Source organism: Salvelinus alpinus, chromosome 1 (assembly GCF_045679555.1).
Source record: "Salvelinus alpinus chromosome 1, SLU_Salpinus.1, whole genome shotgun sequence".
NCBI classification, from domain to species: domain Eukaryota; kingdom Metazoa; phylum Chordata; class Actinopteri; order Salmoniformes; family Salmonidae; genus Salvelinus; species Salvelinus alpinus.
The window spans coordinates 13,985,399-14,001,419 of record NC_092086.1 but is presented as its reverse complement, the minus strand read 5'-3'; the positions used below and the strand labels follow the sequence as shown (position 1 = coordinate 14,001,419).

The window sequence follows — 16,021 nt, the reverse complement described above, 5'->3', positions numbered from 1 at the left end:
GTGTGTTGCGTTTTGTGTGTGTGTTGCGTTTTGTGTGTGTGTTGCGTTTTGTGTGTGTGTGTGTGTGTGTTGCGTTTTGTGTGTGTGTTGCGTTTTGTGTGTGTTTTGCGTTTTGTGTGTGTGTTGCGTTTTGTGTGTGTGTTGCATGCTGTATATGTGCACATGTGTGTTGCTGATAATTTACTTCCTGGCTGAGCATCTGTTTATCAAGCGCCCCTCTCATTCATTCATCCCTCCATCCTCTCCTCCTCTTCTCCTCGTGCATCCGTCACATAATACTGCCTCATCACAAGGCCATGAGAGGTCAGTAGCATCCTATGATGTCATATCCTGTCCCAGTAGTTCAAAGTCAAAAAGCTTAATGTCCAACGAAGGGTTACACAAAGTAAATGTCCCAAATGGCACCCTATTCCCTATACAGTGCACTACTTTATACCAGGGCCCAATGGCACCCTATTCCCTACAAAGTGCACTACTTTTGACCATGGCCCATAATTCGGCCGGCATTTGGGACGCAAACAGACAGCCTCAAACACAATCCGATCCCCACATCAGCCCTACGTCATTCTCATCCCTCTTCTGTCTTCAAGCTTCACTCCTCACAATCCGATCCCCACATCAGCCCTCACAATCCGATCCCCACATCAGCCCTACGTCATCCTCATCCCTCTTCTGTCTTCAAGCTTCACTCCTCATATCCTTTCACAAAATATATTTTTTTAAATGAAAGGAGTTTTATTTCTGTAGCTCTTTGTCTTTAGTAGAGTATTTACTCCCCTGGTGTCTCTGGCCGTTTGATCACTTCTGGCCCCTCCAGCCCTGGTGGTGGGGAAGGGGTGACGTGGCTGGGTTTACCCGATTCAGGAGCCTCCTGGCTGGGGAGGGCTCAGACCAGGCCAGCCTCCCTACACATCAGGTAGAACTGACCTCTCTCTGAGATGAGGTTGGAGGGAGAGTCCATCTCTGTGATCAGACCTCGGTCCATCACTATCACCCTGCAGAGAGGGAGAGGGAGGGAGAGAGAGAGAGGTTGATGTAGAGAGAGAAGTAGAGGGAGAGAGAGGGAGGAAGGGAGAGAGAGGGAGAGAGAGAGAGTGAAGTGAGGGAAAGAGAGGGAGAGAGAGAGGGGAGAGAGGGAGAGAGGGAAGAAGAGAGAGAGGGAGAGAGAAGTAGAGAGAGATACCAGTCACTCTGATGTGTGTATGTATATATATATATATATATACACTGAGTGTACAAAACATTATGAACACCTGTTCTTTCCATGACATAGACTGACCAGGTGAATCCAGGTGAAAGCTATGATATCTTATTGATGTTACCTGTTAAATCCACTTCAATCAGTGTAGAGGAAGGGGAGGAGACAGGTTAAAGAAGGATTTTTTGCCTTGAGACAAATGAGACATGGATTGTGTATGTGTGCCATTCAGAGGGTGAATGGGCAAGACAAAATATCTAAGTGCCTTGAAACGGGGTATGGTAGTAGGTGCCAGGCGCACCGGTTTGTGTCAAGAACTGCAACGCTGCTGGGTTTTTCCACGCTCAACAGTTTCCCGTGTGTATCAAGAATGGTCCACCACCCAAAGGACATCCAGACAACTGGACACCACTGTGAGAAGTATTGGGCCAATATGGGCCAGGATCCCTGTGGAACGCTTTCAACACCTTGTAGAGTCCATGACCTGACGAATTGAGACTGTTCTGAGGGCAAACGGGGTGCAACTCAATATTAGGAAGGTGTTCCTAATGTTTTGTACACGCAGTGTATAGAAGTGTATATTACCTGGTTTAGTCCATGATAGTATTGAGTCTGTGTATATATTACCTGGTGTAGTCCATGATAGTATTGAGTCTGTGTGTATATTACCTGGTGTAGTCCATGATAGTATTGAGTCTGTGTATATATTACCTGGTGTAGTCCATGATAGTATTGAGTCTGTGTATATATTACCTGGTGTAGTCCATGATAGTATTGAGTCTGTGTGTATATTACCTGGTGTAGTCCATGATAGTATTGAGTCTGTGTATATATTAACAGGTGTAGTCCATGATAGTATTGAGTCTGTGTATATATTACCTGGTGTAGTCCATGATAGTATTGAGTCTGTGTATATATTACCTGGTGTAGTCCATGATAGTATTGAGTCTGTGTATATATTACCTGGTGTAGTCCATGATAGTATTGAGTCTGTGTATATATTAACAGGTGTAGTCCATGATAGTATTGAGTCTGTGTATATATTACCTGGTGTAGTCCATGATAGTACTGAGTCTGTGTTTATATTACCTGTTGTAGTCCATGATAGTACTGAGTCTATGTATATATTACCTGGTGTAGTCCATGATAGTATTGAGTCTGTGTATATATTACCTGGTGTAGTCCATGATAGTATTGAGTCTGTGTGTATATTACCTGGTGTAGTCCATGATAGTATTGAGTCTGTGTGCGATGGTCAGGACAGTGCAGTCATCAAACTGGGTTCTGATGGTGGACTGGATCAGGTTGTCTGTCTCCAGGTCCACAGCAGCCGTGGCCTCATCCAGAACCAGGATCTTCGTCTTCCTCAGGAGGGCTCGGGCCAGACACACCAGCTGGCGCTGACCCAGACTGGAGAGAGGAGAGATGTTTATAAAAGAGGAGAGAGATTATGTTAATGAGAGAGAGGGAGGATGTTAATGAGAGAGAGAGGGATGATGTTAATGAGAGAGAGGGAGAGAGAGAAGAGAGAGATATTATGTTAATGAGAGAGAGAGAGAGAGAGAGAGAGAGAGAGAGAGAGAGAGAGAGGTGGAAGGAGGTGCAAAGAGAGGAGAAAGGGAAGAGAAGAGAGGTAAGAAATGAGGAGAGAGGGAAGAGCGGAGGATGAGAGGAGAGAAAGAAGGAGGGAAGAAGCGAGGGAAGAGAGAGATGAGAAAGTTAAGATGAGAAGGAGAGAGGGATGAGAGAGAGAGGACCAGATGACATCACAAGGAGGAATCAGGGGGGGTGAGGAGAAAGAGAGTAACAGATATAGGAAAGTTAAATAGAGGGATACAGAGGTTTGTGTACCTGAGGTTCTCTCCCCCCTCTGAACACTCGTGGTTGAGTTTGTCCGGTAGGCCCGACACAAAGCTCTTGAGATGGGAGAGCTCCAGGGCTCTCCACACCTCCTCATCAGAGTAGCCATCGAAGGGGTCCAGATTCATCCTCAGAGACCCAGAGAACAGCACTGGGTCCTGGAGGGGGGAGGGAGAGAGAGAGGGGGGGGGGGGGAGAAGAGAGAGAGAGAGAGAACATTGCCAAGCATACCATAATTATCTCAATGTTAAGGGACATCACAGAAGGCTTGTAGTAAGTGTTTTTACCTGGGGTGTGTGTGATTATTATATGTGTGTGTTTATTATGTGTGTGTGTGTGTTACCTGTGGTATGATGGTGATCCTGGAGCGTAGCTCGTGCAGTCCGATCTGAGCGATGTTTATCCCGTCTATATAGATCTCTCCCTTCGCTGCTTCCAGAATCCGGAATATTCCCAATGCCAGGGACGACTTCCCTGCTCCAGTCCTGCCCACTATCCCAACCTGGAGAGAGGAGGGAGAGAGAGGAGGGAGAGAGAGGACGGAGAGAGAGAAGGAGAGAGTGGGAGGGAGAGAGAGGAGGGAGAGAGAGAAGGAGAGAGTGGGAGGGAGAGAGAGGAGGGAGAGAGAGGAGGGAGAGAGAGAGGAAGGGAGAGAGGAGGAGAGAGTGGGAGGGAGAGAGAGGAGGGAGAGAGAGAAGGAGAGAGTGGGAGGGAGAGAGTGGGAGGGAGAGAGAGAAGGAGAGAGTGGGAGGGAGAGAGTGGGAGGGAGAGAGAGAAGGAGAGAGTGGGAGAGAGGAGGAGAGAGAGAGAGAAGGAGCGAGTGGGAGGGAGGGGAGGAGAGAGAGAGAGAAGGAGAGAGTGGGAGGGAGAGAGAGGAGGGAGAGAGAGGAGGGAGAGAGAAGGAGAGAGTGGGAGGGAGAGAGAGGAGAGAGAGAGAGAAGGAGAGAGTGGGAGGGAGAGAGAGTTTAGAAAGAATGAAACCTAACATTATCTCACCATAACACCATCAAACTGAGGATGCTTCCCAAAGGACCTGGTCAAAAGTAGTGCACTATTTAGGGAATAGGGTGCTCTGGTAAACCAGTATCTCTAACCCCTACCTTATCTCTCTCCTGCCCAGTCCTATACCCTCCATTATCTCCCTATAACACAGTATCTCTAACCCCTACCTTATCTCTCTCCTGTCCAGTCCTATATCCTCCATTATCTCCCTATAACACAGTATCTCTAACCCCTACCTTATCTCTCTCCTGTCCAGTCCTATACCCTCCATTATCTCCCTATAACACAGTATCTCTAACCCCTACCTTATCTCTCTCCTGTCCAGTCCTATACCCTCCATTATCTCCCTATAACACAGTATCTCTAACCCCTACCTTATCTCTCTCCTGTCCAGTCCTATACTCTCCATTATCTCCCTATAACACAGTATCTCTAACCCCTACCGTATCTCTCTCCTGTCCAGTCCTATACACATATCATCCTAACAACCTCATTACTCCATTATCTCCCTAAAACACAGTATATCTATCTCCTACCTTATCTCTCTCCTGTCCAGTCCTTTATCCATATCATCCTAACAACCTCATTACTCCATTATCTCCCTATAACACAGTATCTCTAACCCCTACCTTATCTCTCTCCTGCCCAGTCCTATACCCTCCATTATCTCCCTATAACACAGTATCTCTATCTCCTACCTTATCTCTCTCCTGTCCAGTCCTATACCCATATCATCCTAACAACCTTATTACTCCATTATCTCCCTAAAACACAGTATCTCTACCCCCGACCTTCTCTTTCTCCTGAATGCTGAGGGAAATTCCTTTCAGGGCCCAGTCCAGTCCTTTGCGGTACTGCAGTCCGTATTCCTCCAGTTCTATGGTACCGTGGGTGGGCCAGGCCAGGGGGAGCATGCTGCCTTCTATGGTCCATGGAGCCTGGGCAGGGGAGGAGGGAGAGGAGGGAGACAGGTGATGGCATCCATAGAATTACATATTAAAACACATTCATTTAATGGGATCTCTGTGATGGCATCTATAGAATTACATTTTAAAACACTGGATCTCTGTGATGGCATCCATAGAATTACATATTAAAACACTGGATCTCTGTGATGTCATCTATAGAATTACATATTAGAACACTGGCTCTCTGTGATGTTGTAAGTCGCTCTGGATAAGAGCGTCTGCTAAATGACTTAAAATGTAAAAATGTAAATGTCATCTATAGAATTACATATTAGAACACTGGATCTCTGTGATGGCATCCATAGAATTACATATTAGAACACTGGATCTCTGTGATGTCATCTATAGAATTACATATTAGAACACTGGATCTCTGTGATGGCATCCATAGAATTACATATTAAAACACTGGATCTCTGTGATGTCATCTATAGAATTACATATTAGAACACTGGATCTCTGTGATGTCATCTATAGAATTACATATTAGAACACTGGATCTCTGTGATGGCATCCATAGAATTACATATTAAAACACTGGATCTCTGTGATGGCATCTATATAATTACATATTAAAACACTGGATCTCTGTGATGTCATCTATAGAATTACATATTAGAACACTGGATCTCTGTGATGTCATCTATAGAATTACATATTAAAACACTGGATCTCTGTGATGTCATCTATAGAATTACATATTAAAACACTGGATCTCTGTGATGTCATCTATAGAATTACATATTAGAACACTGGATCTCTGTGATGTCATCTATAGAATTACATATTAAAACACTGGATCTCTGTGATGTCATCTATAGAATTACATATTAGAACACTGGATCTCTGTGATGTCATCTATAGAATTACATATTAAAACACTGGATCTCTGTGATGTCATCTATAGAATTACATATTAAAACACTGGATCTCTGTGATGTCATCTATAGAATTACATATTAGAACACTGGATCTCTGTGATGTCATCTATAGAATTACATATTAAAACACTGGATCTCTGTGATGGCATCTATAGAATTACATATTAAAACACTGGATCTCTGTGATGGCATCTATAGAATTACATATTAGAACACTGGATCTCTGTGATGTCATCTATAGAATTACATATTAGAACACTGGATCTCTGTGATGTCATCTCCCATCAAGACCTCAGCAACAAGTGTTGGACTGCAACACAAGGTGCTGTTATTCATTTAAAGACATTTACTACATCAGAAACACAGACAGTTAATGAGAGCACAGAACAGTGAGATTGTGGCTAGAAATAAACACACATTTTCATTCATTAAAACTTTTTTTAAACTACGACTAAGTCACGACTTCCGCCGAAGTTGGCTCCTCTCCTTGTTTGGGCGACGTTCGGCAGTCGATGTCACCGGCTTCCTAGCCATCGCCGCTCCATTTTTCATTGTTCCATTTGTTTTGTCTTGTTCCCTGCACACCTGGTTTACATTCCCTAATCACACTGCATGTATTTATTCCTCTGTTCCCCCCCCCCCCCCCCATGTCTTTGTGTGAAATTGTTTTATTACATGTTTAGTTATGCGCCAGACTGGTTTTTCCCCCGGGTATCGTATTCTGACCCGTTGTATGTATTTATCATACATTTGTATATTTGCGAGTGTTTTCGCGCTTAATTACTTTTACCTGTGGCTGGAGGATTTTGGACGCTGTCTTTTGTGCTTCTGCCAAATAAAGTGTGCCTGATCACAACTGACTGCTCTTCTGCACCTGACTTCGTACCACTAGCGCACAACCTTGACAGACTATCCCATTGAGATAAATAATCTTTCATTCTTTAAAAGATCACATTTTCAAGTGGCAGCTGACCAGTGAACTAGATCCTCTCTTTGAGGGGTAGGATAGTATAGTTTACACCTGACCAGTAAACTAGATCCTCTCTTTGAGGGGTAGGAGGGTATAGTTTACACCTGACTGTCACGATCGTGTGGAGGAGAGACGGACCAAAACGCAGCATGAGGAAAATAAGCCATCTTCTTTTAATTAAACGAACGAAGATGAACATGAAACGAAAACACTATTACAAACAAACAAAACAACAAATGATCGTGAAGCTAAATAACGCAAGTGCCCAGACGAGCAACAAACGTTAAACAAGACAACTACCCACAAAAGCCTACTGCCTATGGCTACCTTAAATATGGCTCCCAATCAGAGACAAATGAATGACAGCTGTCTCTGATTGAGACCCAATCTAGGCAGCCATAGACATAACTAGACAACCTAACAATACTCTATCCCATACACATACAACACCCATAGACTAACCAAAACACACACAACATACAATGCCCACCCCAACTCACGCCCTGACCAACTAAACATAATCAAAATAACATAAAAATAGGTCAGGAACGTGACACTGACCAGTAAAGTATCTACTCTCTTTGAGGGGTAAGATAGTATAGTTTACACCTGACCAGTAAAGTATCTACTCTCTTTGAGGGGTAAGATAGTATAGTTTACACCTGACCAGTAAAGTATCTACTCTCTTTGAGGGGTAAGATAGTATAGTTTACACCTGACCAGTAAAGTATCTACTCTCTTTGAGGGGTAAGATAGTATAGTTTACACCTGACCAGTAAAGTATCTACTCTCTTTGAGGGGTAGGATAGTATAGTTTACACCTGACCAGTAAAGTATCTACTCTCTTTGAGGGGTAAGATAGTATAGTTTACACCTGACCAGTAAAGTATCTACTCTCTATGAGGGGTAGGATAGTATAGTTTACACCTGACCAGTAAAGTATCTACTCTCTATGAGGGGTAGGATAGTATAGTTTACACCTGACCAGTAAAGTATCTACTCTCTATGAGGGGTAGGATAGTATAGTTTACACCTGACCAGTAAAGTATCTACTCTCTTTGAGGGGTAGGATAGTATAGTTTACACCTGACCAGTAAAGTATCTACTCTCTTTGAGGGGTAGGATAGTATAGTTTACACCTGACCAGTAGAGTAGATCCTCTCTTTGAGGGGTAGGATAGTATAGTTTACACCTGACCAGTAGAGTAGATACATATTAGAATAGTAGGATAGTATAGTTTTACAGCCACTCACCTCCTTTGGTGTGTCGGCGTACTCCTTAACTCTCTCCACAGACACAATGTTGTTCTCTACATCAGTCCAGGACCTCACGATCCAGCTCAGAATACCTGTCACCTACACATTACATCACAGGTTACTGCTGTGTGTGTGTGTGTGTGTGTGTGTGTGTGTGTGTGTGTGTGTGTGTGTGTGTGTGTGTGTGTGTGTGTGTGTGTGTGTGTGTGTGTGTGTGTGTGTGTGTGTGTGTGTGTGTGTGTGTGTGTGTGTGTGTGTGTGTGTGTGTGTGTGTGTGTACGTACACACCTGTAGTGAGTGTGACACAGCCAGTCCTACTATACCAGGGCTCAGTGTGTCTCTGCCCATCACAGCCAAGGTGGCTGCTGCCAGCACCAACAGATTCCCCAGGAACTCTAGGTTCACCGCCAGCCACCTGCAGACAGCGCAGGACAGAGGTCAGGGGTTAAGATGACACAGGGTTCATAGCTCAGGTGCCTTATGTATCAAACATATCAGAGTAGTATCTAGGATCAGCTTTTTCCGTTTGGATCACAATGAAGAAGAATCCATGGACAGGAAGGGAACTGATCCTACACTCATAGAAAACAGGATTCCAAAAGGGCTTTTCGTCTGTCCCCATTGGGAAACGCCTTTTGGGTTCCAGGTAGAACCCTTTTTCAGTTCCAGGTAGAACCATCTGTAAAAAGGGTTCTACATGGAACCCAAAAGGGTTATACCTGCAACCTTAAAGGGTTCTTCAGCGGGTTCTCCTATCGGGACAGCCGAAGAACCGTTGAAGGTTCTAGATTAGCCCTCCTACTCTGAGATGCTTAGTACATACCACACCAGATTACAGTACTGCAGTTAGATAATACATACCACTCCAGATTACAGTGAATACTGCAGTTAGATAATACATACCACACCAGATTACAGTACTGCAGTTAGTTAGATAATACATACCACTCCAGATTACAGTACTGCAGTTAGTTAGATAATACATACCACACCAGATTACAGTGACTACTGCAGTTAGTTAGATAATACATACCACACCAGATTACAGTACTGCAGTTAGTTAGATAATACATACCACTCCAGATTACAGTGACTACTGCAGTTAGTTAGATAATACATACCACATCAGATTACAGTGACTACTGCAGTTAGTTAGATAATACATACCACATCAGATTACAGTGACTACTGCAGTTAGTTAGATAATACATACCACACCAGATTACAGTGAATACTGCAGTTAGATAATACATACCACATCAGATTACAGTGACTACTGCAGTTAGATAATACATACCACACCAGATTACAGTGACTACTGCAGTTAGATAATACATACCACATCAGATTACAGTACTGCAGTTAGTTAGATAATACATACCACTCCAGATTACAGTGACTACTGCAGTTAGTTAGATAATACATACCACATCAGATTACAGTGACTACTGCAGTTAGTTAGATAATACATACCACATCAGATTACAGTGACTACTGCAGTTAGTTAGATAATACATACCACATCAGATTACAGTGACTACTGCAGTTAGTTAGATAATACATACCACACCAGATTACAGTGAATACTGCAGTTAGATAATACATACCACATCAGATTACAGTGACTACTGCAGTTAGATAATACATACCACACCAGATTACAGTGACTACTGCAGTTAGATAATACATACCACATCAGATTACAGTACTGCAGTTAGTTAGATAATACATACCACTCCAGATTACAGTGACTACTGCAGTTAGTTAGATAATACATACCACATCAGATTACAGTGACTACTGCAGTTAGTTAGATAATACATACCACACCAGATTACAGTACTGCAGTTAGTTAGATAATACATACCACACCAGATTACAGTGAATACTGCAGTTAGATAATACATACCACTCCAGATTACAGTACTGCAGTTAGTTAGATAATACATACCACTCCAGATTACAGTGACTACTGCAGTTAGTTAGATAATACATACCACTCCAGATTACAGTGACTACTGCAGTTAGTTAGATAATACATACCACATCAGATTACAGTGACTACTGCAGTTAGTTAGATAATACATACCACACCAGATTACAGTACTGCAGTTAGTTAGATAATACATACCACTCCAGATTACAGTGACTACTGCAGTTAGTTAGATAATACATACCACATCAGATTACAGTGACTACTGCAGTTAGTTAGATAATACATACCACACCAGATTACAGTGAATACTGCAGTTAGATAATACATACCACATCAGATTACAGTGACTACTGCAGTTAGATAATACATACCACACCAGATTACAGTGACTACTGCAGTTAGATAATACATACCACATCAGATTACAGTGAATACTGCAGTTAGATAATACATACCACACCAGATTACAATGACTACTGCAGTTAGATAATACATACCACACCAGATTACAGTGACTACTGCCGTTAGTTAGATAATACATACCACATCAGATTATAGTGACTACTGCAGTTAGATAATACATACCACATCAGATTACAGTGACTACTGCAGTTAGTTAGATAATACATACCACATCAGATTACAGTGACTACTGCAGTTAGTTAGATAATACATACCACACCAGATTACAGTACTGCAGTTAGTTAGATAATACATACCACACCAGATTACAGTACTGCAGTTAGTTAGATAATACATACCACACCAGATTACAGTACTGCAGTTAGTTAGATAATACATACCACACCAGATTAAAGTACTGCAGTTAGTTAGATAATACATACCACATCAGATTATAGTGACTACTGCAGTTAGTTAGATAATACATACCACATCAGATTACAGTGACTACTGCAGTTAGTTAGATAATACATACCACACCAGATTACAGTACTGCCGTTAGTTAGACAATACATACCACCCCAGATTACAGTACTGGAGTTAGTTAGATAATACATACCACACCAGATTACAGTACTGTCGTTAGTTAGATTATACATACCACACCAGATTACAGTACTGCCGTTAGTTAGATAATACATACCACACCAGATTACAGTACTGCAGTTAGTTAGATAATACATACCACACCAGATTACAGTACTGCCGTTAGTTAGATAATACATACCACCCCAGATTACAGTACTGCAGTTAGTTAGATAATACATACCACACCAGATTACAGTGACTACTGCAGTTAGTTAGATAATACATACCACACCAGATTACAGTGACTACTGCAGTTAGTTAGATAATACCTACCACACCAGATTACAGTACTGCAGTTAGTTAGATAATACATACCACACCAGATTACAGTGACTACTGCAGTTAGTTAGATAATACATACCACATCAGATTACAGTGATTACTGCAGTTAGATAATACATACCACACCAGATTACTGTGACTACTGCAGTTAGTTAGACAATACATACCACACCAGATTACAGTGACTACTGCAGTTAGTTAGACAATACATACCACACCAGATTACAGTACTGCAGTTAGTTAGATAATACATACCACACCAGATTACAGTACTGCAGTTAGTTAGATAATACATACCACACCAGATTACAGTGATTACTGCAGTTAGATAATACATACCACACCAGATTACAGTACTGCAGTTAGTTAGATAATGCATACCACTCCAGATTACAATGATTACTGCAGTTAGATAATACATACCACACCAGATTACAGTGACTACTGCAGTTAGTTAGATAATACATACCACACCAGATTACAGTGACTACTGCCGGTAGTTAGATAATACATACCACACCAGATTACAGTGATTACTGCTGTTAGATAATACATACCACACCAGATTACAGTGATTACTGCAGTTAGATAATACATACCACCCCAGATTACAGTACTGCAGTTAGTTAGATAATACATACCACACCAGATTACAGTGACTACTGCAGTTAGTTAGATAATACATACCACACCAGATTACAGTACTGCAGTTAGATAGATAATACATACCACACCAGATTACAGTACTGCAGTTAGTTAGATAATACATACCACACCAGATTACAGTACTGCAGTTAGTTAGATAATACATACCACTCCAGATTACAGTACTGCAGTTAGTTAGATAATACATACCACATCAGATTACAGTGACTACTGCAGTTAGATAGATAATACATACCACACCAGATTACAGTACTGCAGTTAGTTAGATAATACATACCACACCAGATTACAGTACTGCAGTTAGTTAGATAATACATACCACATCAGATTACAGTACTGCAGTTAGTTAGATAATACATACCACACCAGATTACAGTGACTACTGCCGTTAGTCAGATAATACATATCACACCAGATTACAGTACTGCCGTTAGTTAGACAATACATACCACACCAGATTACAGTACTGCCGTTAGTTAGATAATACATACCACACCAGATTACAGTTAGTTAGATAATACATACCACACCAGATTACAGTACTGCAGTTAGTTAGATAATACATACCACTCCAGATTACAGTACTGCAGTTAGTTAGATAATACATACCACACCAGATTACAGTACTGCAGTTAGTTAGATAATACATACCACACCAGATTACAGTACTGCAGTTAGTTAGATAATACATACCACTCCAGATTACAGTACACCTACCTGGTGGCTACGAAGCGTGGGAAGTACGCTGTCTGGTTGTGGTCGATGCGTCCGTTAGCCTGCAGGATGAAGCGTTCCTGCTCTGAGAAGGCCCTGATCACACTGGCCCCCTGGACCGTCTCATTGAAGTGGGTGTAGATGGGAGAACGACTGACTGCCTCTAGCCGACGGAGCTGGCACGATGTAGCCACGTAAAACCTCTACAGGAAAGATGGCTGATATCTTAAAGTGCTGTACAGAAACGCAGCCTAAAACCCCAAACAGCAAGCAATGCAGGTGTAGAACCTGAAGTAGTACTAGTATTTAGTATTCGTATTTAGTAATAGTATTTGAACCCAGCTCTACTGTAATCCTTACCTGTATGAATGAAATAGTATTTGAACCCAGCTCTACTGTAATCCTTACCTGTATGAATGAAATAGTATTTGAACCCAGCTCTACTGTAATCCTACCTGTATGAATAAAATAGTATTTGAACCCAGCTCTACTGTAATCCTACCTGTATGAATGAAATAGTATTTGACCCCAGCTCTACTGTAATCCTACCTGTATGAATGAAATAGTATTTGAACCCAGCTCTACTGTAATCCTACCTGTATGAATGAAATAGTATTTGAACCCAGCTCTACTGTAATCCTACCTGTATGAATGAAATAGTATTTGAACCCAGCTCTACTGTAATCCTACCTGTATGAATGAAATAGTATTTGAACCCAGCTCTACTGTAATCCTACCTGTATGAATGAAATAATATTTGAACCCAGCTCTACTGTAATCCTACCTGTATGAATGAAGTAGTATTTGAACCCAGCTCTACTGTAATCCTACCTGTATGAATAAAATAGTATTTGAACCCAGCTCTACTGTAATCCTACCTGTATGAATGAAATAGTATTTGACCCCAGCTCTACTGTAATCCTACCTGTATGAATGAAATAGTATTTGAACCCAGCTCTACTGTAATCCTACCTGTATGAATGAAATAGTATTTGAACCCAGCTCTACTGTAATCCTACCTGTATGAATGAAATAGTATTTGAACCCAGCTCTACTGTAATCCTACCTGTATGAATGAAATAGTATTTGAACCCAGCTCTACTGTAATCCTACCTGTATGAATTAAATAGTATTTGAACCCAGCTCTACTGTAATCCTACCTGTATGAATGAAGTAGTATTTGAACCCAGCTCTACTGTAATCCTACCTGTATGAATGAAATAGTATTTGAACCCAGCTCTACTGTAATCCTACCTGTATGAATGAAATAGTATTTGAACCCAGCTCTACTGTAATCCTACCTGTATGAATGAAATAGTATTTGAACCCAGCTCTACTGTAATCCTACCTGTATGAATGAAGTAGTATTTGAACCCAGCTCTACTGTAATCCTACCTGTATGAATGAAATAGTATTTGAACCCAGCTCTACTGTAATCCTACCTGTATGAATGAAATAGTATTTGAACCCAGCTCTACTGTAATCCTACCTGTATGAATTAAATAGTATTTGAACCCAGCTCTACTGTAATCCTACCTGTATGAATGAAATAGTATTTGAACCCAGCTCTACTGTAATCCTACCTGTATGAATGAAATAGTATTTGACCCCAGCTCTACTGTAATTCTACCTGTATGAATGAAATAGTATTTGAACCCAGCTCTACTGTAATCCTACCTGTATGAATGAAGTAGTATTTGAACCCAGCTCTACTGTAATCCTTACCTGTATGAATGAAATAGTATTTGAACCCAGCTCTACTGTAATCCTACCTGTATGAATGAAGTAGTATTTGAACCCAGCTCTACTGTAATCCTACCTGTATGAATGAAGTAGTATTTGAACCCAGCTCTACTGTAATACTACCTGTATGAATGAAACAGTATTGAATCCAGCTCTACTGTAATCCTACCTGTATGAATGAAATAGTATTTGAACCCAGCTCTACTGTAATCCTACCTGTATGAATGAAATAGTATTTGACCCCAGCTCTACTGTAATCCTACCTGTATGAATGAAATAGTATTTGACTCCAGCTCTACTGTAATCCTACCTGTATGAATGAAATAGTATTTGAACCCAGCTCTACTGTAATCTTACCTGTTTGAATGAAATAGTATTTGAACCCAGCTCTACTGTAATCCTACCTGTATGAATGAAGTAGTATTCGAACCCAGCTCTACTGTAATCCTACCTGTATGAATGAAGTAGTATTTGAACCCAGCTCTACTGTAAACCTACCTGTATGAATGCGTAGAGCAGTGTGAGAGGCAGCAGAATCACCCCAGCAAAGGGCATGGCCACCAGAACGATGATGCAGACCTCTAGCAGTTTGAACAGGTATCCCAGCATCATCTTCAGACCATCAGGGATCATACAATCAATGGCATCCACCTAGAATAATTATTACAATACATGGTATTTAGCATACGAGTTACATGTACTTTGACGACTATCACTACTACTACTATTACTACTACTACTACTACTACTACTACTACTACTACTACTACTACTACTACTATTACAGCTACTACAACTACTACTACTATTACAACTACTACTAATATTACAACTACTACTACAATTACAACTACTACTATTACAACTACTACTATTACAACTACTACTACTACTACTACAACTACTACTACTACTACTACTACTACAATTACAACAACAACTACTACTATTACAACTACTATTATTACTACTACTACTATTACAACTACTACTAATACTACTACTACTACTATTACAACTACTACTACTACTACTACTATTACAACTACTACTACTACTACTACTACAATTACAACAACAACTACTACTATTACAACTACTATTATTACTACTACTACTATTACAACTACTATTACACATACTACTATTACTACTACTACTACTACTACTACTATTACAACTAATACTACTACTACTACAATTACAACAACAACTACTACTATTACAACTACTACTACTACTACTACTACTAAAATTACAACAACAACTACTACTATTACAACTACTACTACAATTACAACTACTACTATTACAACTACTACTATTACTATTACAACAACTACTACTACTATTACAATTACTACTACAATTACAACTATTACAACTACTACTACTATTACAACTACTACTACTATTACAACTACTACTATTACAACTACTACTATTACTATTACAACAACTACTATTACAACTACTACTATTACTATTACAACAA

General features: G+C 40.7%; 1 protein-coding gene across 1 annotated transcript in view; it reads right to left on the bottom strand.

Annotated features, from left to right (window-relative positions):
• Nucleotides 1-624: 624 nt before the first annotated feature.
• Nucleotides 625-16,021, bottom strand: part of LOC139564351 (multidrug resistance-associated protein 1-like) — a 44,690-nt gene continuing 29,293 nt past the window's right edge. Inside the window, exons 23-31 of the mRNA XM_071387832.1 lie at nt 15,025-15,177; nt 12,787-12,986; nt 8,424-8,550; nt 8,133-8,234; nt 4,852-4,998; nt 3,402-3,560; nt 3,050-3,216; nt 2,414-2,608; nt 625-995 (exon numbers count right to left, since the gene is read on the bottom strand). Of these exons, the coding sequence (XP_071243933.1) occupies nt 887-995; nt 2,414-2,608; nt 3,050-3,216; nt 3,402-3,560; nt 4,852-4,998; nt 8,133-8,234; nt 8,424-8,550; nt 12,787-12,986; nt 15,025-15,177 (1,359 nt within the window). The 3' untranslated portion in view covers nt 625-886. The remainder of the gene's footprint in view (nt 996-2,413; nt 2,609-3,049; nt 3,217-3,401; nt 3,561-4,851; nt 4,999-8,132; nt 8,235-8,423; nt 8,551-12,786; nt 12,987-15,024; nt 15,178-16,021) is intronic.